This window comes from Euphorbia lathyris, chromosome 6, assembly GCF_963576675.1.
Source record: "Euphorbia lathyris chromosome 6, ddEupLath1.1, whole genome shotgun sequence".
NCBI classification, from domain to species: Eukaryota; Viridiplantae; Streptophyta; class Magnoliopsida; order Malpighiales; family Euphorbiaceae; genus Euphorbia; species Euphorbia lathyris.
The window spans coordinates 41,301,226-41,325,263 of NC_088915.1; the positions used below are offsets into that span (position 1 = coordinate 41,301,226).

The window sequence follows — 24,038 nt, forward strand, 5'->3', positions numbered from 1 at the left end:
AATGAGGTAGAAAATTAAGGAGGAGATGGTAAAAAAACCCCATAATCAGTTATGTAAAGGGATGAACAACCGCAAAAACAGGAGATGTGATGAGCATCATTCGTGGACAGTTAGAGATTGCATTAGGGGTCAGACAGATCCGACAAAGAAACAACTAGGAAATTTATTGCACGAGGGAACTAACTGAGAAACGCGGGTAGTGGAAGCAAAACGTGGAGCGTGGCAGTTACTGGCTCCAATAGGGGAAGTATTTAAAGGAAGAAAAAGAAGGAAAAAGGATCCAACTCAAACCAATTCAACAAATGAAATCAAAATCAAACTCAATCCTAATGGAATTCAAACAATTCTCAAATTATGGACTTTAGCTATTCTACAGCCTTAGTTTATTCATTTTGATCAACTTTCAACTTGTAAGTTCTAGCTCTAGTCTTCCAATTATGTCAACAATCAATCTTATTCAATTCAATGCAAACAACTTCTACTTTAATTCTTTCTTTTAGCATGATTACAGTGTAGTCATAACCAGTCTTCTAGATTCCGCTACGAACTTTAGGCTCTTTTGCGTTGTTTAAGTCTTTTACACTTTCGTTTGATTAGAAGTTACATCCAATTTACAGTTCTTTTGTAGTTTTAGATAAAACTACTGGCACGCTCGCAATCTGATCCAATCCACCCAAAAAATGACACAAGTCCATTGCTCAAGCAATACCACAATATATAATGAGCTGCTTCCTTCTGCCTAAGTCATTCTGCTCTGAGATCCAACAAATGATAGCTTGATTTTGGTGGAATATTACTACAGAAGGGCAGAAAATCCACAGGTTCGATGGGACAAACTTTGTTTATCAAAATGGGGTGGTGGTCGCGGATTCCGTAACCTACATGATTTCAATCGGGCACTTCTTGCAAAATAATTTTGGTGAATCATTCGAAACCCGGAGTCCCTATGTGCCCAAGTTTTCAAACACAAATATTTCCCCAGGAACGAGGTAATGTCAGGCAAGATAGGTTATGCTCCAAGCTTCGTATGGAGAAGTTTACTACATGCAAGACATGTCATAGAGAATGAGAGTTGTTGGAGGGTAGGGAACGACCAATCAATCGAAGTACTCACCCATAAATGGTTACCTGATACTCCGTGCAACAGACCATGGTGTGGCAAGAGCCTTTGATCCAGAGACTGAAGGGTGAGCATCAACCTCTAATAACACGGAGTCAACATGGAAATATCTGTGGAATCTAGCGATACCACCAAAAATCATCCATACAATCTGGTGCATGCTGAATAATGCTCTCCCGTGTGCTGAGTTTCTTAATCAAAAGAAAACCACAGTGAACTCAACTTGCCGTTTGTGTGGAAGAGCGCCTGAAACGCTATTGCATATCTTTCGGGACTACTTCATATCCAAAGGATACTGGAAGAAACCAAATCTTCAAATCAAAGCTTACAAAGTCGAAGGCAGTAAAACAATTGACCGGTTCTACAACATCTCTACGCAAACAACTATGAAAGAAATGGCAGAGACCTATTGCATCATCTGGATCCTACGGTATGAACGGAATCGAATTAGCCTATGTAACTTATTTGCTTATTTAATGAAATCTAGCTTTCTTATAAATAAATAAAAAATTACTATTACTGTATTTATGATGAAGAGATTATACTTTACTTTGGCATATATTGATTATACATCCATCTCCCTGGTGTTGGTGTAGTTGATTTGTTTATGTTCTACCCAGAATCTGTTCCATGATGTGTAGCGACAATCTCTCTTTCCTATCTCTGAATTCACATGCATTAAAGACATTATTACCTACAATTATAGGTGTCTCTGACTATTACACTACAGGTATGAATAAATTCACATGGGATGAGAATGATATAACCCTCATCTATCATATACAAAACTCAAAAAAAAAAAAAAAAAAAAAAAAAATACAGAGTTAAAATAGAGAACTAAACATAGTAAACCATCCCAACTTCTAGTGTAGATGCATGGGGTATGCTCAAAGCATATCTGGGTCCTCTTGAATTTTTCCTTAAGAAATCATACCCATAATTTATCACTACTCTCTTCAACCAACTTGATCCTCTTTTAGTCCTCACATAAGAATGCCCAAGTATAAATGCCATTCCTGCTTCCCTTGCTTGCATTAGCTCCTCCATTTCCTCCTCAACATCTCTATCAATCTGCCTACTTTCCGGCACAACAAACTTCACTCTCTTTCTTCTCCTTTTAGGGGACTCTATCTCCCTCCTTTCTGAAGTCCCTACCATATTACATGAATCTCCATTTTCTTCCCACAACTTTACGCCTTCTACATGTGATGATAGAGTTCCAACAACTGTCATTCTTTCATTCTCTCCAATGTCTTCTATTCCTATATCACATTCCGGCTTTTCTGACCATATGAACTCTGCAATACTACAAACAAGATCTTTCTCAAACTCCATATCATCCTTGTGAACATCTCGGTAACCATACCGTGCTATGCATCTGTACATCCGGTACTCCTTTGGACCCACTCTTCCCACCAAGAACCTTTCTTCAGGCCTAACATGCGGCACCGGAACAGATTTGATGCAAAGGAAGACTACAACCTGGTGGAAAGCAGGAAGATTGGTGACAAAGTGAGAAAATATTGATGGGATCCCGGAAACAAGCTCTGTATGTATAAGGCCAAGTCCTCGGACTCGGACGATTCCTAGACTCGGGCCTAGACTGAGAAGCCAATTGATGGAGACTTTATTCTGAACATCAGCTTCATATTTCTTCAGTGTTCCATAATGCCACACATACATAACTACTAGGAAGATAAATGAGAGGGCAATAGGAACCCAGGCCCCTTCAAGGAACTTGATCAGGGATGCCGAAAAGTAGAGAGCTTCAATGGAACCGAAGAAGAATATAAAACAGAGGGCTAGAAAGATACTTTTATGCCAGCATAAGACCATCACCAGAGACATTAGGCAGGTTGTTACCAGCATTACAGTTATAACAGCCAAACCTGCCACGGATTATAAAAGTATATGCTTTAACAAGAACACCCAAGATCAAGAACAGAAAGGAGAGGGTTATGAATATGTAACCAAACCTGCAGCATTTCCCATGTGTTTTGTGTTTCTAAAACCAATAGTAACAGCCAAACATAACAGCATTAGTATCCAGTTCACCTCTGGAATGTAAATCTGACCGTGTATTTTCGATGAGGTGTGCACGATTTTGACCTTGGGAAAGCAACCAAGAGCTGAACATTGCTTGATTATTGAAAAAGTTCCTGTAATGATGGCTTGACTTCCCACCACTGCCGCAAGAATAGCTATTGCTAGCACTGGAATTCTTATTTTCTCTAAAAACAACAAAGGATAAATTGACTACATTATATACATAGTCAAAGAAGATCAAGTGGAATTTCCATTATAAAACCATGACAGCAATAACTTACCAGGTACGGATACATAGAAACCAATCCGGTATTCATTTTCAATGACGTGATGCTTAGAAAGATAAGCAGCTTGTCCCATGTATGCCAGGATCAACGAAGGGTAAACCAAAAAGGTAAAAGCGATCTGCATCTCTTAAAAGAAATCTGAATGAATTTTATGCCATTAATGACAGTATTACATTTTCTCAAATATGAATACTAGATGTCACCATCTTTATGCTTATGCAACTGTTTTAACCAAACAAGTGTTCTTGATGGTTGTATTGAAGTTCCTTGGAGTTGAAACTAAAGATAACATAATAGAGGGAGAGAGAATCACCTGGATTGACAACTGTGAAAAGTGTCCAAGATCAGCAAACATAGCTTCTGAGCCTAAAAAAAATCTGGATTAGAAAGACAAACATAAGATGTCCTATTAGATTAGATAATAGATAATATACCTGTTATACAGAGAAGAATCCCACCCAAGGACATCCAACCTCCCCTCTGAGTCTTCTTGAGAAATTTGTACATATAGTATGGAGAGAGGGCTTGGTAAACATGGGGATTCCAATGCAGAATATTGTACACACCAATAGCACTTATGCAGAGAAGCCATGTAATCACAACCGGTGCAAACAGGAATCCTACCCGGTGAGTTCCATAATGTTGGAGGGCAAACAAGAAGACAAGTATAGCACATGTAACTGGGAGTTCAACATCTGCATATATAATTCCAGTTATTCATATTGTGTTGTAGATGAGAATATACTAGTTCAAGATTTAATAAAATACACCCAATATTGTAATATATCTTCAGAGATCCATATTTGTTAAATGATATGACCAAATGAGTAGCAATAGTCCCTAATTCATTACAATAACCTATCCAAAGCAAAACTTTCCACAATAATACCTAACTCAGTTTGACCACTCCCATAATGGTATGTTTCTTCTATTCATTTCCACTTTTCTTATGAAAACATTGATGTATGAACTTGACCTTCCCCACTAGCTTAATAATTATTTGACTTTGATTAAAACAGGAGGTTTTGTCTTGATTATATTTCTAAGGACCCACGATACTTCACGTAGCTATCAAAACTCTCTGATTTTTTATTTCCTTTGCTTTAATTTCAAAGGCAGGGAAAGGATAAAGCTTTTAAGTATGATAACTACGGTACACTCCTTCACACGATATAGGAAAGCCAAAAGAAAAAATGAGTTGGAATTGTATAGCCAGCCAAAAGAAAAAGAATGCTGCTGTAACGATCTACCTACCGTTTACCAGGATTTTCTCTATAATTTATCACCTCTCGTTTTTCCTAAAGATCTCACCTTTTGACATTACATGATATTGAATGCTAACAACAGACAGAAATGACTGAAAATATCCAGATTTTTGAAAAAAAAATCATGCAATGTTCTTCTGTATATAGCTGAATGTTTTTTCATATGATTGCTGATTTGATATGACAAGCTTTGGGTGAAGAACTTACACTGATGATGCTCTTTGGACATGGATAGCTCAAGCCCAGATACAGCAGAAAAAACTGAACCAACACCCAAAAAATATATCATCCATTAAAAATCATACATAGGGGAAAAAGGAAATAAGAAATACCTGAAATTGCAGGTGTAAGGACTCCATCCCCAATGACCATACAAGTTCCGATCAAAGCCAAAACAAGCAACAACCTTTGCAATAGTCTACACTTCTCCAAAGTTAATTTCAAGCTATGTCCAATAGCATTTTTATCAATGGAAATAGACCCATCTTTCTTGTAATCTGATAGGTCTTCGTCTGCAAGCTGGCAATTGGGTATGGAGCTAACTCGGACATGGCGGCAAAGCAATGAATACAAAGCAAAAGTACCACCTTCGCCATTATCATCAGCTCTAAGCACAATAAACACATATTTAATTAGAGGAATGAGTGTCAATGTCCAGAATACAAAAGATAAGACTCCAAAAATCTCCTCATTGGTCTCCGAGTGCTGTATGTCCTCTGCGAAAGTGCTTTTATACACATATAACGGAGAAGTGCTCAAATCTCCATAGACAACTCCTAAACTTTGATAAGCCAAAGTTAACACCGTCTTCCATGAACCCCTCTGCAAAAGAAAGAAAAAAAAGATGAAGGAGAATGAAGAAAATCAATAAGTGATTTCCACAACCTAGCATACCTTGATTGAGTTGGCGTGAGTGACGCCTTCAAGATCCATCAGAAGCTACTCAAAAATTGAATGCTTGAAGCAATATAATAAGAGCCATTTCATTGATTAAAACGGCTTGAAGATCCATAAGAGGCTTTTCCACAAGCACCTCAAGTTCAGTTAGTTGAAACAAGGCGAAGAAAAGACAAAGATAAAAGAAACGAAGGGATCCAATTGAAGCCGGAAAGCGTTTGGTTTATACACGTGGAGGTGGAGATGTAGAAAGAAGTTGAATCAATTCAAGACCCACCAAATGTAGACAAATCAAGAACAAACAAACGAATATAGAGAATAGTTTTTGAAATTGCAGATATAATCATAAATAATAATTTTAATAATTTAATTTATGGGGTTGAGTATAGATAGATAGAGAAGAAGTGGAAGTGGAAGTGGAAGTGGTATGCTAACTGGGAATGCACTAACTCTAACTCATCGTCATCTTCTTTATACAAATAAATAACAATGGACCACTATTTATACAAAAGAAAAGGAAGATTCAAATATCTGACATGACAGCATCAGATCAGATAGCAGCAGTGGCGGAACCAGGACTCAAACCTGAGGGAGGCTCCATTCTATGTAGAATTTTTGTCTGTATAACGATTCAAGCATTTGATTCCTACTAAAAATGTATTTATATATAAAAGTTGTTCTTGAATTTTTATCCCTAATGTCTAAAATTGTACAATTTTACCTCTAACGTTGGCATCCAAGAATAATTTTATCTTAACGAAATATTTGATTTTTTTGTTTAACTCATACAAAATACGGTATGTTTTTAAATTTTTTAATTTTACGTCTAATCATATGTTTGTGATTTGTTACTAATTAGTGATAAAATGACGCACATATGAAGTGTAAATGAGGAGATTCATGACCGAGAAGACAATTTAATGAATTATTTCTCAAATTGATCTAATTTATCAATGTTATGAGTAAAATTTCTCTTAGTTGCCAATATCATGGGTAAAATTGCACCATTTTAAACGTTAGGAGTAAAATTACTGCTGACTGTGAAAGTTAGAGAGTATTTTTACACTTTATCCCTTAATTTTATATCATTTGGTTATAATATGATTTTATTTAGTTAAATTTAAAAACCTCTAAAATTAAAAATCCCTAAATTTAAAATTTCTAAATTAAACCCTGGATTAGAAATTCTTCAACATAATCCTAATTTGAAAATATCTAATTTAATTGAGAAATTATAAAATACATAACAAAAAGAAAAATAAAAAACTTACTTAAAATAACAAGAAAAGAGTTGGGTGAGAATGGAGATTTTAAAGAACTTTCTTAAAATTGTGGTGAAGCTCTTAGTCTAGTGGTTGAGAGCTTACCTATGTCTTGGGAGGTCATGGGTTCGAATCACATCCGGATCTGGTGGGGATTTTTCTTTCTTCTTTAATGTAAGCGCATTGCGCAAATTTTTTTTTTTAAAAAAAGAACTTTCTTAAAATTATTTTGGATTTTATGCCTTATAGGTGTCGAATGAGCACAAAGTGAAAGAGAAGATTAAAAAAAAAGAAAAAGGCAATTTAGCCCATCAGCTTTCTTGTGGATGGAAAGGGCATTTCTGCCCTTTCCATCATTTTGTGCTGTTGTAGCTTAAAAATATAAGCAGAAGATGGGATACAAAATCCCATCTTCTGCAAATATGTTGCAGCCACCATGGCTGGAGGGGCTCCAGCCATGGCGGCCTCTGGCTCTGCCAGGAAGGAAAACCCCTATCTGGGGGTTTTCCGGCAGAGCCGGAGGGTCGGCCGACCCTCTCCGCCCCTGGATGGCAGATTAGAGCTCATCCATGTAAACACTTGCTTTCAACGCTATAAATTCTCATATGTAACAGCATGTTCAATATATTTTTTTTGATGAAAAATGGAATATATTAATCAAGCATGTGAATCAAGTCATTACAAGCGAGATCCCAAATTGAGTCGGGAACGTCCTCAATAAGAATTAAAGGCGAGACTAACGGCGTAGCCCACATTGCTAAAGAATGAGCCACCTTATTACCTTCTCTATGAACAAAAGAAAAGGTGCATGAATTAAAAATCGAACTCCATGCTAAGACATCTTCATATAGGTATAGAAGTCGAGAGTGTGGGAGGAAGCTCGTATGTAGAGCGTTAATAACAGATTTTGCGTCTGCTTCGATGATAATATCATTAAAACAGCAGTCCTTGGCCAATGAGATTCCCTCTAGTATAGCCGACAGTTCTGCTTCTTCGACAGACATGCAATTCTGGATTGGAATACCAGCAGATCCCATGATCAGTCCCGATGCGTTCCTCGCTACCAATCCTACCCTACACGCATGGCCATTAGCGCCAAATTTGGCGTCACCGTTAATCTTGATAACGCCGTTTTGGGGAGGACGTCATACTCTTGTAGGGACTGAATTAGCAGTTTGAACACATCTAGTATGTTGATCAAGGATCGGGGTACCAGTGTCTGTGTATGTCTGGGTTAAAAATAGCTCATGCACTTGTTCAATAAGGAGTGAGTCAGGGATCCATTTCCGATCGTGTACCCATCGGGTCCTTCAAAACCAAAGATCCCACAGCAATGACGCCCAGTATGCCAGTTCCACGGTGGGAAGGATTTCCACACATTTCAGCATCTATTCGTGTACATTCGGAGCTGGTATTTTATCCACCCGCGCCGATAAGCCTGCAATTTTCCAACACTCCGAGCATACCATGCGAATTCAACTTCGCAAAGTTTGGTAGTATATCATTCGAGAGCCGCCATGGGAAATGATGGATTTTGAGCAAGCAATTGATTCTCCAGATCTGTTTGTGTAACAGTGTCATTACACTCGACTGTTTAGGGTGTCAATTTCCTGGCGACGTAACGATTCTGCAATATGGTACGCGCTACGGATAGTGAATTCACCTTTCACCGTCGGTCCCCAATACATTGCATCTGGAGGGCAGCGGAAGCTCAGGCGAATATTGAGGATATCAGTGATGTCGCTCTACGTGAAGAAATTATGCATCAATGGCTCGTTCCACTTCATAGTACCGCTGTCAATCAGCTCCTGAACTAGCCGCAGCTTCGGTTCATTTAAACATATCAGCGGCTTTTTACTGTTGGTTGCTGGAACCCAGTTATCTTCCCATATCTTCACAGTATCGCCTCTCCCAATCCGCCACATCATCCCTTTCCTGATAACTTTCTTCGCCTTCTACATTCCCCGCCAGAAGTAACTAGGATTAGCACAATCCTCCGCCTTGAGAAACTCCGAATTCCCATGACATTTTCCTTTCAGAACCTTTGCGCACAGTGATTCGGGACAAGATATGAGTCGCCAACATTGTTTGGCTAGAAGGGCCATGTTGAACGACCTAATCCATCTGAATCCCAAACCCCCTCGATCCTTTGATTGGCAAACAGTATCCCATGATTTCCAGTGCATGGCTCTTTTGCCTTCTGACCCTCCCCACCAGAATTTACTAATTAGCTGCTGTATTTCCATGCAAAAGGATTCAGGAAGCAAAAAACAGGACATCACATACTGAGGTATGGCCTGGATTACTGCCTTTATTAGAATCTCTCTGCCTCCAGTAGATAATAGTTTCTCTGACCACCCCTTCAACCTCCGCAGAATTTCTCGCGGACAGATGTAAATACCTGCTTCTTAGATCATCCTATGAGAGTTGGTAGACCTAAATACTTAGGGAATGCACCCATTTCCTTAACGTTAAGTACGTTACATAGGGCTATCCGTCTCTCTTCTGGCACTCCTGAACTGAAAAAAATATCAGATTTAGTGAAATTGACGACTTGACCCGATGCTACTTCGTACCGTTGTAGGATTTGCTTAATAGCCCCTGCTTCAATTTCATTAGCCCTTCCAAAAATCATGGAATCATTTGCAAAGAAAAGGTGTGAAATACATGGGCTTTGCCGGCTAACCTTGATTCCGTGCAACTGTCCTGAACTAATCCCCTTTCTGATGTTAGCCGATAGAGCCTCAGCACAGAGGAGGAAAAGATATGGGGAAATAGGATCTCCCTGTCTGATTCCTCGTGCCGGCTGGATCGTTCATAGGGCTGTCCATTAATCAAAAGGGACATGGACACCGACGAAATACACATCATAATCAATTTCACAAAGTGAGGCGGAAAATTCATCTGCTCCATAACCATTTTCAAGAAATCCCATTTAATTTTGTCATACGCCTTACTCATATCGATTTTAAGTGCAAAATTACCCTTACAACCCTTCATACTGTGAAAAGCTTCAAAGGCAATTATAACATTATCTGTAATAAGGCCGCCAAGGACAAAAGTAGACTGTGTATCATTAATTAAACTTGGGAGGACCTCTTTCAGTCTGTTAGCTAGCACCTTGGATATAATTTTGTACAAAACATTACACATGGCTATTGGTCTGAGGTCAAACATCACTGTTGGGTTTTTGACCTTAGGGATCAGAGCAATCAGTGTGTGGTTCAGCATATCAGGCATGTTTCCAGAGTTAAGAATATTTAAGATGAAAATCACAAGATCATCACCAACAATATCCCAGTATTTTTTGTACAGTAAAGAGGACATACCGTCAGGCCCTGGTGCCTTTGTCGGGTTGATTTGGAAAAGAGCTGTATGGATTTCTTCTCTTGTAAAAACCTCAGACATTTGTTGGATTTGTTCAACCGACATGGTTGAATCAATCGCTGAAGCAAACTCTCTCCCCCCGGAGGTTGAGGATCTTTGAAACAGATCGTTGAAATAGCTAGTCGCAACTCGCGTGATATTTTCATCTCCGGTTAGCTCTTTAGACTTTCTTAAAGTGGTCTATGGTAACCTAGATTTGTTTAAAGTGACATATTTATCCCCCATGAACCTGTTTACAATGATTTATTAGCACCCTAAACTTGCCTAAATTTATATGCATTTCAATTTATCTAAATCCTCACTTTCTCTACCACATTGCATTAAAAGGTTTAATTATGTCAATTTAAACAAATTTAAGAGACTAACAATACACTTTGTAAGTTCATAAGTCAAGTTCAGGGTATCTTAATGTATTAAGGTAATTTATTTTCAACCTGCTAATTATATTGGAAAATTCACCTAAATATCCAAAAATAGCATTTTTTTTCTAAAATTCCAAACATGCGAGTAATTTATAAAATATTAAAAAATTCAAATCAACATTCCTAAAATATCATTTTTCAACATTCCTATAATACCAATTGTATACCATACATAAAAAAAATATCAATTTTCTTCAATATTATAATATTAACGTCATTTAAATTCTCGATAAAAATAAGAAGAAGCAATAATGGAATGTTGATCTTTTATTCCAAATATGATCGCAAAGTCTTCAATGTATTTCCATTTCAAATACAATACAACTTAAAATACAGTTTAGAAAAATATATAAAAACAATACAACAAACAAAAATTAATAGCTACTACAATATCATCATAAATCTCATTCACTAAACATCTAAAAATCAATTTAAAATATTTAAAAATATCAAAAATAAACAAAAATAACTTCAATAATCAAAATAATAAAAACAACTAATACATTAATTTCATCAAGTTCTTTCACTTTCATTGAATTTCATCATTCTATAAATTAAATGAAAATGAAATAAATTCGTGGAAAGTAAAATGAAATTGGTTATAAATCTCAATCAAATTCACTGAAATAAATAATAAAACTAATAAAGTTTAAAAATTTAAAAAATAAAGTAATATAAAAATCATAGACAAATTAAATTTGTTTTCAAATCCATTCAAAGTAAAAAAAATAATTTGAATGATATTTAAGGATTTTACTACCAAATAATCAAATGGATTCAAATACGGGTTTGAGGCTTACCTTTGTAGAGTTTTGATTAAACGTAAGTAGACAGCGAAAAGAATCTCTTTAGAACCACGAACTTGTATCACTAGTCACGCTTATCTCACACTAAAATTATTTAGGAGGAAGAACGAATAATCCACAAACTAAGAACGAAGTCTTATTGAAAGAGAGATGGGGGGGGGGGGGGTTCAGTCAAATATAGGGAGAGTGAGAGAGCGTGTAATTTTTCTCTTAATCAATAATGTGTTGCCTTAGTTTAGCTTCACCATCTATTTATAGGCTATGCTTCCTTATCTTATAAGGATTCACGGTTAATTAATTTTAGTTAAATACTTATTCTAATTCCTGATTATGATTAGTATTCTTACTTAATTAATCAATTAATTAATTAGTTATAGGAGAATCCGACCAAAACAAACAAATCTAAATTATACTTTTAGAACAAGCAAAGGTTCTAAGGATAAGATTTTCGAAATCTTCAATGATTTGATCACGAAAAGAGTCTTACATTAGGAAAAGTTGAGATCATTCTTTTCTATCTCCGAGTCGCTGAGGACACATGATATGAACTCATGTGTTATGTGATTATTTATTATTTATGAACAAAGTGCATGTTCAAAACACCAAACGAAATCATCGATTAAGAAGTTCCCATCATCTAACATTAAGTTCCCTTACTTTTAGAACTACTTTCGGCTATAGGACAAATAGGCCTAAGTTATACTTGAACTTTCCCTTTTAGATCTTTTTATTATCTTTTTATATACTTACGTGTGTATAAGAATCTTGTACTTTAATGAATTCAGTTCATTGTTTAAGACGAATTTTTCTATTGAACAAGCTCTTGATTGATAAAAAAAACAGACTCATTCTTATCTTTGACATTCTTAAAGAAAAATAACAGTAAACACTCATGTAAGTGAGCTACTTCTTTATCCCACATGCATCAGTATATATAACAATAAACATATGAAATATTTGCATTTGCATATTAGAAAAAGATTAGTATTCCAAAAGGCTTTTATTGAATACTCATGTTTCTCAAAATACATGGATAGAAGTATGTCTAGATCCTACATAAACTTAGGATCGCACATGTTTCTTTGAACAACTTTACTGACAGGTTTAGTGAAAGGATTAGCTACCATGTCATATGTGGATACATACTTCATATAACTTCCCTACGTGCAATTAGATCTCTTACAAAGTGATACTTAATCTCTATGTACTTAGTCCTGCTATGAAATCTCTGATTTTTAGAGAAGGCTATAGCAGATTGACTATCGCTATTTATTACTACTAGACCTTTAGAGGTGGTAACTTTTAGGTGTTCCAAGAACCCATTTAACCAAACTGCATCTTATACTGTTGATGAGGATGATATGTATTCTGCTTCCATGATGGATAAAGTTATATATGTTTATTTCTTGCTTCTGTATGATATGGCATTATTTCCTAGTAAGAACATATAACCAGGCATGGATTCTTTCATCTTTGTCTCTAGCCTAGTCTACATCCGTGTATCCTCTAAGTTTCAAATCATTGCTTTTGTAACACAAAGAATTGTCTTGTGTTCCTTTGAGATATTTTATTATTCTCTTAACAACGGTCTAATGTGCTTGCCCATGGTTGGATTAATATCTACTTACCATGCCAACATCATGACAAATATCTGGTCTAGTACACATCATTACGTACATTAGACTTCTAATGACACTTGAGTAGGATATGTTTTCATTTGATCAATTTCTTTCCTTGTTTTAGGACACATTTCTGTACTTAAGTAATTCTTTTAGACATAAGGCTAAATATGGGTGTACATCCTTGCATATTGAAATGTTCGAGAATCTTATATAAGTGTGCTAAGACAAAGCCACCAACTTTTTAGAATGATTTTTAAAAATTTTCATTCTAAGAATATATGCAACCTCACCCATATCCTTCATTTCAAAACTTGAGTTTACCCAAGCTTTTACTTTATTTACATATCCAATGTCATTCCCAGCAATGAGAATAACATTGACATATAATGATAAATTGACAAACCTTTTACCAAATATTAGTATCGATAGAATGATCGTCTTCCATCAAATTGAAGTTGTTCGATATCATCTCGGTATGAAATAGAATGTACAATTGTCTAGAAGACTATTTAAGTTAATCTATCAACTTGATCAGTTTGCAAACCTTATGTTCATTGCCTTTTGTAATGAAAACCACATATTGATCCATGTAGGTTTCTTCATTTAATTCTTGATTGAGAAAAGCAGTCTTAACATCCATTTGGTATAGTTCTAGGTTTAGACTTGCTACTATTGCTAAAATTAGGCAGATCTATGTAAATCTTACAACAAGAGAGAAGGTTTCCTCAAAGTCGATACCTTCTTGTTGCGTGTAACCACCCTTAGCGATACTACGAGCTTTTTATCTTTCCACATTGTTGTTAGCCTTTCATTTTATCTTAAGGACTAATCTATTCTTGATTGCCTTTCTCCCTCTAGGAAGATTGACTAGTTCCCCGACCTGATTCTTTCTTATAGAATACATCTCTTCTGTTGAAACACAATTTCCACATTAATTTTGATTATGAAAAAAATATTAAATGAAATTAATATCTCCATAATTAATAACACATTAAATTTAAATATTGATTTATTCATACTAATGTGTTTGTTGAAGTGTGTTGATGAATTAAGTATAAGTTTAAAGAAATGAGAAAAGGTCTTAAGCCTTAAATCAAAGCTCATAAGCTAAAGGCTATTGGATCAAGCTTCAGCCCAACAGCCAGAAGGATCCAGAAGCAAGTTTAGATGTCTCAAAGATAAGACAAACTCAGAAGATAGAGATCAAGGCACGTTAGAAAAGATCAAGGGTTGACTTTGTGCAACTGACAAATCCTCACCAAATAGGGTAAATTACATATGTGGTGTACAACCTTTACCCCAAATCACACTTTGGTGTACAACCAAAATTTTGTCACACTAAACCGTACGAACTTCAGATGACCTCCTACTAAATTGTACAGCTGGTTTTTGTGACCGGTCAACGCTGGTCAACTATGCCACATCAGCATTTTTCATTGTAGAATGAAAAAAAGTGGGACCCACTTTTCATGGAATGACTAATATAGCCTCATTCCTTATAAAATTACTAAAATAGCCTCATCTTCTTCCTTCAACCCCTCTCCCCCATTTCTCTCTCTACATCTTCTTTCCCACTCCTCTCTCTACCATTTCTCTCTCTACCATTTATATGCATTTCCTCTAATATTAGGGAAGAGCAATCGATTTTAAGGGAGGGGCAACCTATTTTAATAACTTGCTTATTTACTTAACTTTTAATTAGTGAGGGATTTTTATTTTAATTAGTCTCATAATCTAACCTAGTCTTGATTTGCTTTAGCATACATCAGACACATACAATTTACATTGGCAGTTATGGACATATAATCTAAATTATTCCGTTGAGCCAGTAACGGAATAAATGGTCAATCCTAGGGAAATACTAACTATTACATATTTCTCTTTAGGTCATCTGTCTTCTCCACGGCGCCTTTAAATTACATCAAAAATTAATTTCTATACTATTAAAGAAAACTTCAACTAATTTGAAGGGAATTAGATGAGAAGAGAAATTACAATATATAGTAGATACGGCAGGACACACATGCCATATTTTCCAAAAATACCAAAAGACTAAATAGAGGGTCTAAATATGTCCATAACTCCAAACATGCATAGACTCAATTAAATAAATTTAATTGGTTGATTACATAAATTAATTATGTAATATTTAGGTTAATCAAATTAACTTCTCAAATTAAGTTTCATCTAATTTTAATACTATTAATTTTGTATCCATTATATCTAATCTAATCAAACTGTAACAATTACATATTAGATTAATATAACTATACAAAAACTTGTATTATGCATATCTCAATTAATTTGTTTTAATTCATTTAACACTTTGATTTACAAATATCAAATACTAACTAAAACAAACTTTTAAATAAATTCATTTTATTTGATAATCCAAAACAAAAACCTTTTATTTCTGAAAACATATATATATATATATATTAAAAATACTAATTTTAAAAACTAATTTTTAACATTAATACCAATCGGGTTGGGCCGATAAACGGCCCGACCCTATAACTCGATGCTGCCTAACGGCAGCAGCAAGCAGCAGATGTGTTGTTGCCTTTGCAGCAGCAGCCATCTGCCGCTTTAGGGTTGCTGCCTAAGCAATTCAGGTTGCTGCCTCGCGGCAGCAACCCGAGTTGCTTATTTATTATTATTTTAAAATAAATAAATAAATATATATATATATATTTGTTTCAAAACGATTTTAAAACAATTTTCATAATATCATAAACTTTTATTAATCTAACTATAAAACTTCAAGTTTTGTTACAATGATTATCAACCAAATTAATTAGGAACCTTTGCATAATCAGTTTTAATTATCAGATAATCAAAATTTATTTCTCTTTAGATTAATTAATCAAAATAATTTTATTAATTAACCTAACAAAAATATTTATTCAATCTGATTGAAAAACCTTTTTATTTTCATATATGAAATAACGGATTTAACATAGACTCTGATACCACTGAAGGAAAATAGGCAATCGTATGGCAGCGGAAATACAAAAATTTTTACCTATTTCCTTGAACAAGGATCCGTTAATCGTTATTTCATACAAAGAGGGATAGAAGGAAATACCTTTTGCGATGAACTATCTACCGTTGCTAACGAAGTGCCCTCAACTCTAGTTCCGAGTTCACGAGCACAAATAAAACACAAGATCAAAGCAAGTTAGAATCTCAACCAAGAAAACAATCAATAGAGATTGTCTCTAATAAATCAATACAAGATCAAAGAGAAAGAGGAAGAGATTATATTAATCAAATGGAAGCAAAACGGAACGATTTTGTCCTCCACGGTAACCTCGGCCGAATTCACTCTTTCTCTTATTTAGGGTTGGTCGAAATTTGCATATAAGGGGGTATAAATAACCTCTTGTATTTAAACCCTAGTTAGATAGAATTAGGTTAATTATTAAGAGTTTTATTCTAAATAATACTCTATGATTATTATCTATAATTATATCTAAATATAAAGATAATAATAAATTATTTGATAAGATAATAATTAGAAGCAATTTAATCACATTAAACCTTCTAACTTAATTATCCTATAATTAATTTAATCCAAAATTATAATCTAATTACAATTGTTAAAATTAAAATTAATTCCCACATGTGTTTTTAACACATGAATTCGACCCCCTACTTAGTGGGCTTTAGTGGACTAAGTTGGGCTTCAATCTATTAATTATTATCCATTCCTTTTTTGGTTATAAGTCTTATGTGTGACCCATTAGGTTCTTATTGCTACTAGCTGTATACAACCATTAAATTAATTTTCAAAAATTACATTTAATCTTTATATAACGGAATGAGTGCGCGGACTATGAATAGCAAAACCGTAAACATTCACCCAGAGCTATAAGAAGACAGCTTGATTCCGTTGTTGACCTTTCCGTATTAGTTACAGTATGATTCGATCCTTTATCAACTACATCCTTGAACAGAATCTTATGACTATGGATTATGTCAAGTCACATATAACGAGACATTCGTTTTACTTGTACAGGCCGAGTTAACTCCGAATAGATAGGTTAAGGAAAATCTCTATTTCAATTCTTAAGCTATCACCTTGCAAGGATTTAGAATTAAAACTTCCACAAGCGATCCTTGGACATATATCCTATTTATCAGGAGTGATAAATGCTCAATCCAATGTTAACTATTCTGCAATTACTTCTTGTGATACCCAACGCCTGCCCGCACACACCCCAGAGTCATCTCTGTTATGGATCGTGTTTGGATAGAGTCAAAGTATCACATTCCATAATCCAGAATCATTAATTAACATTCTGGCTAATGATCAAACTGATCAAGCTGATGAGCCCAACGCCAAGTCTCTTGAAGGAACTCCAGCTGACCCGGTCGTAGCTGACAAGACCAGCGACTCCCTTGCCTCTTAGTTTTTGTTTTATCTTTTTATAAGGCTTGTTATGCATGTGTAAAGATGCTACAATTTTAACACTTTTATAAGTTTTTCTTACATTCTACTTTCGAGTTCTGCATTTTGTGAAAAGCTTCGTTGTTTCTTCTTTTATTGCATGTTTGAACTTGAGAATATTTTTAAGTGTTTAAACTTATTCTTCCAAATCGCTAGGGTAGGTGGCCAGCCGTCCCCTAGGAAGCTTGCGATAAGCTTTAAGGATTTCTTTCTTTGAGAAAGATGTATCCGCCCTTGATAGGATTTTCAATGATCACTTCTCTGGGAAACGAATCTATCCTTAGTGGGGCCTTTCATTTTGGATCCGCCCTTTGAAGGACTTTGTGTAAGATTCCTTCACAGGGAAGAGAATCTGCCATTTGAAAGGACTTTGTGTAAGATTCCTTCACGGGGAAGAAAATCTGCCCTTTGAAGGGACTTTTTAATGATGGCGTAAAGAATCTGAACCCATACCCCCTTCTTAGTAAGAAGACATTTATGTATGCTAGTACTCTGAAAAGAAATGTTACACAAAACTGATAATCAAGAGTAATTTATTTAATGAGCAAAAATTGCTTGCCTTTATTACAATGGATGATGACCCTTTTGTGAGCCTCATTAAAATCTTATAACAAGAAAAAACCCATTGGGAAAAAATCTTGCTTTAAGGAAAAAGAGTACTCAAGGCCTTGTGTTGCATTTTATTTTTGGAAGTATTTGCGGAGATTTTGGATGTTCCAGGTTCGTGGTACTTCCTTCCCATCCATTTCTTCTATTTTGAAGGTGGTTGCTCCAATTTTTGCTGCTACACGGTATGGACGTGTGATGCGCCTCCGTAAGAAGGCTCACTAAGGGATAAGTGTACCCCGTCGTTATCAAGTAATAAAATCTGGACAAGTCCAGGTATCGAATCCACAAGATTTATTCCTGCAAGTATCGAGCTACTTGGTCTCAGGTGTTATCTAGGCTGTGTGGGTTTTGAGGTTGTTTTGATTAAGTTAACCTACTCCTAATTAAGTTACTTCTACTCATATCTAAGTTATTCTACTCCTAAGTGATCTTTTACCAATGTAATTGCCCGAAGGGATATGAGGTGATATGATAATAATGAGAATAGATTGTTTAGACAACGGAATTAAAACCTAATCTAAGTCACTTGTGTCCGAGGCGATTAACCCTACCTATCCCCCTGAGGTCCCTAGTTCGTGATTCCCTTGTAAGGCCGAAACTAGCTCTAAGGCTCAGCAATTTGGGCTTAATCTTCTATAGGGTCGTCAATCCTATAGGCATTGACTAGGTCAGATTCAGCTCGCAATATGTGCCAACTTAATTTTGGGATTATCGAATGAGTTAAAATAATCAGACAAAGCGTAAGACAAAGATTTAAGCAATAAGACAATTGAATAAACAAAACTATAACATATATTAAAGATGAAAAGTATTGTCACGAAGATACAATGAGCCTAGGATTCATAACATGGATCAGAGACTAGACAGAATATAAAAGAAGAAAAATCCCTTTCAGGCAACCTGTCTACCAATGCAGGCGTCTTCCTAGGACTTAAGGATAGAACTTGAGCAATCCTCGATAAACGGAGCTTCGGAGGTGTCTTCAATGGAGGTTGAAGGAGATGGAGGTGGCGGATAGGATTTCTCAAGGTGGAAGCTAGGGTTTTTATAAAGATAAAAGATATCTAATTTACAATTGGAAATTCCTATTTATAGACGCGGCTCGAGCCCTCTTTCTGACCTAATTCGTATTCTTTTGCAGGTGGGAAGTCGTGGGGTCAATCGTGTCTTCGTGGGACCGGGAATCAGTCTTTTGACTGATTCTCGCAGGGCAGCTCACCGAGCTGGGCGACCCAGCTCGACGAGCTGGCCTCCAGCTCGCTCGAGCGGTCCCCTTAAAGGCCTGCTCGATGGGCTGGCAGTGCCAGCTCACCGATCCGGCCCCAAAAAGGCCATTTCGACGAGCAGGATTGCCTAGAACGCCTTGCGCGACTGCTGGATGTCTCGAAACGCAACTTTCACCCGAACTCGTTCCTGTTTTAGCCTGCACATGCACGAAAACTCCAAATAACATTAGTTCCGAGGCTAAATTGACCCGCCAATCGCTTATTTTGAGTAAACACTCCGTTTGGTGCGACTTTTGGTGAATCAATTAGCTATAAAAGATAATGGAAATTTAACGTACATGCCAGTTTGTCCATATTTGCCTAAAATAACCAGAAAACGAGCCTAAACAACAAAAAGTAAATAGAACATATCTAATTTCTAACTAACTCACACAAAAGCATATAAATGCGAGAATTGCTCGCTTATTCATGAAATAACGCTAAAACCCGTCCTAAAACCGTACCCAAAGATAGGGGTTTTTGACCCCTATCAAACCTCATCGCACTTAAAACTTTACTTGTCCCCAAGTAAACTAAAAAACTAAACCCGCAATCATAAGCAAGCTAGAAAACCTCCTGGGTTGACTAGGTGCTTGACACAATTTCGAGCATCTGTAATTACATGCATTCGGAATTACAAAGTAGAGACACGATATCCAAAAGCCGCATTTCAGTTAGCACAGGTCATATGTTTATGAAAAAGGATGAATGTTCAATTAAACGAGCTTAAGGGGATAGCTAAGCAAAACACCTCACCATAGGTAGTTCACTCAATTCACACAATTTTGGTGGCTAAAGTGTTTACTCTTGGCTTATGTTCTTGTTTAGGATTACGTTGATTTTGCACGTTCATCCGAGCTCCTCTACTATGCTATATGACTCCGATGATATCAAAAACAGCCTCGAATTGGGGTTGTAATGTGGTTAGAAGGTTAAAGGTACAATAAGGGTTAGGAGTTCTAGCGCTAGAAAAACAAAGTTTAAAATGGCTTTAGCAAATTGTGAAGTGATTGAGCTTTTTATTCACATTTTTTTCTAAGACGTTCTAATTTTAAGAACTGGGAGATAAGGTTCTCCTTCTTTTGTTCGTCCCTTTTCTTTTCCTTTTCTGTTTTTTTTTTCTTTTTCTGTTTTTTTTTCTTTTGGATAGTAATGCTCATTCACTTCTTAGCCTTTTGGTTTGCTACTATGGTGCCATAAACAAAGATAAAGCGCTAGAAGAAAACAAAGGCTCAATACGAGCTTTGCAAAAACTCGGGTTAAGTAACAAACCAAGTGATGGTTTGCAAAAATTGGGTTAGAACGAAAGAAAAATCTACAAGATACAAAAATACAGGCTCAAAGGGGCTTCCTAGAGTAGATGAAAAAGAGAAAATAAGGTAAAGAAAAGGTTAATTCTAATGAGGCTGATTCATTGTTTAACATCTCAAATCATCGCATGTAGGTTCAACTCAGTATTAGGTGCAAAATCTGTAATCTTTCCACAAGTCAAAGCATTCATACAAAAATGTCAAGAAAAATAGCTTTTTGATGTTCGCTCTTAGGCTCAAATTCAACTCACAGTTCTTGGGTTTCAAATTTGTGCTTGCTAGTTCTCCCCAAGCTCAAGTTTAATATCACATACCTTCAATTCTTAAGTTATCTACCTAAGTAATGATTTTAGCATTTCTTCAAAAGTAGGGTCTAAATGCAAACTTTAGCTCATGCTTTTACAGATACAAGGATTGTGTCCCACACCTAAACTAGTTGTCATGCAATTTTAGATTCGGTTCTCAGCCCTCAAGGACAAATAACGAAGTTTAGATTCGAAGGAGGTTCACGGGTTTAGGTCCTAAAAATGCAAAAACATAAATGAAGCATAAATAAAACCCGAAAAATGTTAAACTAAACTAGACACGATGTAACAAAAATTTAAAAATTATACAGATTTTTGTAAGTTTGTCTACCCCTCCTCCTCACACTTAAAATATGCAATAAGTTCCAACATTGCATCTAAAACCATAAAACACAAGTGTAAAAAGTTAGGGTGGAGAAGACAACTTACAGATCGGCGGGGGGTATGGCCATGGCATGTTATAGCGCTCGCAGTAGTCTGCCGCTACGTACTCGAGACCCGTGAGCCTCCGATCCATGTTCTGCTCAAAATTGGTGAACCGTTGGTCCATTTGCTGAACAGTGTTGAAGGTTCGAAGGTTGAGATCCCGCATTTCTGCCATCATCGTATTCATAGCTTGGAATTGAGCCTGCACCCCCGGCTCTTGGTACTCCGCTTGGTACCTTTCTGCTGCAGCTGCAGCTCCTTCCTCCTCAGCTCCTACTTGCTCTTCCTCTCTTTGTTGTGGTGGTCTCCGTGCTCGTTTCCGCATCTGGCTGCTTGAGTTTGCTCCTGCAGATGGATCCCTATGCAAAACTGCATGAAAAGTAGATCTTCCAAGAAAATTGGCGTTAAGCAGTGTAGGATGGAAACCTTCTTCGTTAATGACCAAGCTTTTGAACTGGTCCTCAAGGAAGTGGGTCACCAAATAACCAAGCCCAATGGAGCCGTGTCTCTTACTTGTTTGGCTCCGGAAACCCTCAAAGATGGTTTTAACATTGTCAATAGGTTTACTATTTGCCACACACCACAATATAAGCACTTATGTGCTAGAGACATTGTTACTCTCGTTCTTGCCTAATAGGTTATGTGCTACGAATTTGTGTGAAAGATTTAAGAGTGGGTCTCGAAGAGATATTGGGCTAGCAGTGCAGGAGTCATAATCTGACGACCCGGTCAATTCGTACCAGGCGTCGCTTAAAGTCATGGGTTTTTCAAAACCCGAGACTGCATTACTTGGGCTATAAACTCCCACGCAAGCTGCTATTATTGTATCGCTGAGGCGATAAGGTCTACCGTTCAATCGGAAGGAGTATTTATCAGTACCTATGGGTGTCTCCTTTTTCAGGGTACTTAGAAACTCTACAGTGTAGTTGTCAGAGGCGACAGTCCTTTTTGTGGCTAGGTGATACCAGCCTTGGAACTTTAGGATTTCCCTTGTCCAACCGTATAGATGCTAAGTATTTTTTATCAATGATGATGCGGGGGGAATGGTATTGTTTGGAAAAACGATCATATAATTTCCCATCGCGCTCATCGATTAACCCAAAAGGAGAACCATACTTATCTTGTAAGGCGTCACTGAACTCGATGTCGGAGTCGGCCTCGTTGTCAACAACAACCTTGGCTTTGCCTTTTCTGCCCATAGTTCCTGAGAATAAGAAAGGAGACCAAAACGGACTAGTTAGAACATACTCACATAATCATACCTAAATACCCAAATATCCAACCTATAGACATGATTGAAGTTTAGAAACTTAGGGACCAAAATGTAAGGTTTTGGTCCCTAAAATGAAGTAATTAACTCGTAGCTCTTAATCCGTGCAAAATCAATGAGGCCCAACGACCAAAATGTGTTAAGAATGTGAAAAGGGGTCCTATTGACAAGTTTTCAACTATAAACTACATAGTTGAATTTTGAGCAAAAATGGAGTTTTTACCCAATTTGATCATTTTCTCCAAAACTCGCAAATTAAGAACTCAAATCATACCTAAAGCACATATTGATCATAATAATGTCATAAATTGCAAGGAAATCAAGAAAAACAAGCAAACAAATGATCTATTTGAAAAAGGGTAAAAATTCCCAAAACCTAGGGTTACCCAATACTCAAAAACCAATGTTCTAAACTAAAATCTAATCCTAGAATCATGTAAGAAATCAAAAATAGGTAAGAATCCATACCTTGTTCGTTGATTTCGGGTTAGAAATGAAGATTTGGGGGTTTAGGGTTGTGAGAAAGAGAAAAGAGAGAAAAAGGGAAGAAGATGAAGAAGGGGGATGAATGTTCATCCCCCTTAAATACATATATATATATATATTTAGTTCGGGATTAAAAATCCCGAACCCTTGCCCGTCTTGGCTGAGCTGGGCCTCCCGGAGCGAATTTTCGCGATTTTTTTTCCAGTAAAGTTACGGGACGCATATACGAGGGTTCAAAAAATTGACAATCTAGATGAGCAAAAAAACGATGAAAACAACCAACAAAATTCATAAAAAGAAAGAAAAACTAGAAACTTTAAATGATTGTTCAACTTTTGAATTTAAACCGGGGAAAATCTGATTTTTCCCCCTTACTCAATCCTTTCTCAAGATCCTTGGGTTCTTCTCCGTTGTGCTTGGGAGAGAACCCTGCGGCCTTTCCTGTCTGTCCCTGTTGATCTGAGCTACCTGATTGCTCAGATCCTTGCAGAAGGCTTCATTATTAGCAAGCCTAGCCGAGATCTCTTTCAAGAGAGTCACCACTTCGTCAGATTCCTTAGGAGGTTGCATTGGCCCTTGGTTCTGCTGTTGATATGGGGGCATGCCAAGCCCCTGCTCTCCGTGCTCTTGAACAAAACCGTTGGGAGGTCTAAGCACATTCTGATTTGAATTCCTATAGGATAGGTTCGGGTGCTGAGGCCTCTTGTAATTGTTGTTGTTGTTGTTGTAGGAGTTGTAGTTGTTGTTGGGGTTGTAGTTGTTATAGTTCTGGTTGTACCTCGGTTGTCCCCTAACATAAT

At 36.5% G+C, this 24,038-nt stretch overlaps 1 protein-coding gene across 1 annotated transcript; it reads right to left on the reverse strand.

The window, feature by feature from the left end:
• Positions 1-1,758: 1,758 nt before the first annotated feature.
• LOC136232755 (potassium transporter 8-like) lies at positions 1,759-6,094 on the reverse strand. Its single transcript, XM_066022144.1, has 8 exons — positions 5,613-6,094; positions 5,051-5,540; positions 4,926-4,979; positions 3,888-4,148; positions 3,767-3,819; positions 3,448-3,571; positions 3,097-3,351; positions 1,759-3,009 (listed from the first exon to the last, which is right to left on the reverse strand). The coding sequence occupies exons 1-8, from the start codon at positions 5,649-5,651 to the stop codon at positions 1,958-1,960; spliced, it is 2,328 nt and encodes a 775-aa protein (XP_065878216.1). The 5' UTR covers positions 5,652-6,094; the 3' UTR covers positions 1,759-1,957.
• Positions 6,095-24,038: the final 17,944 nt, after the last annotated feature.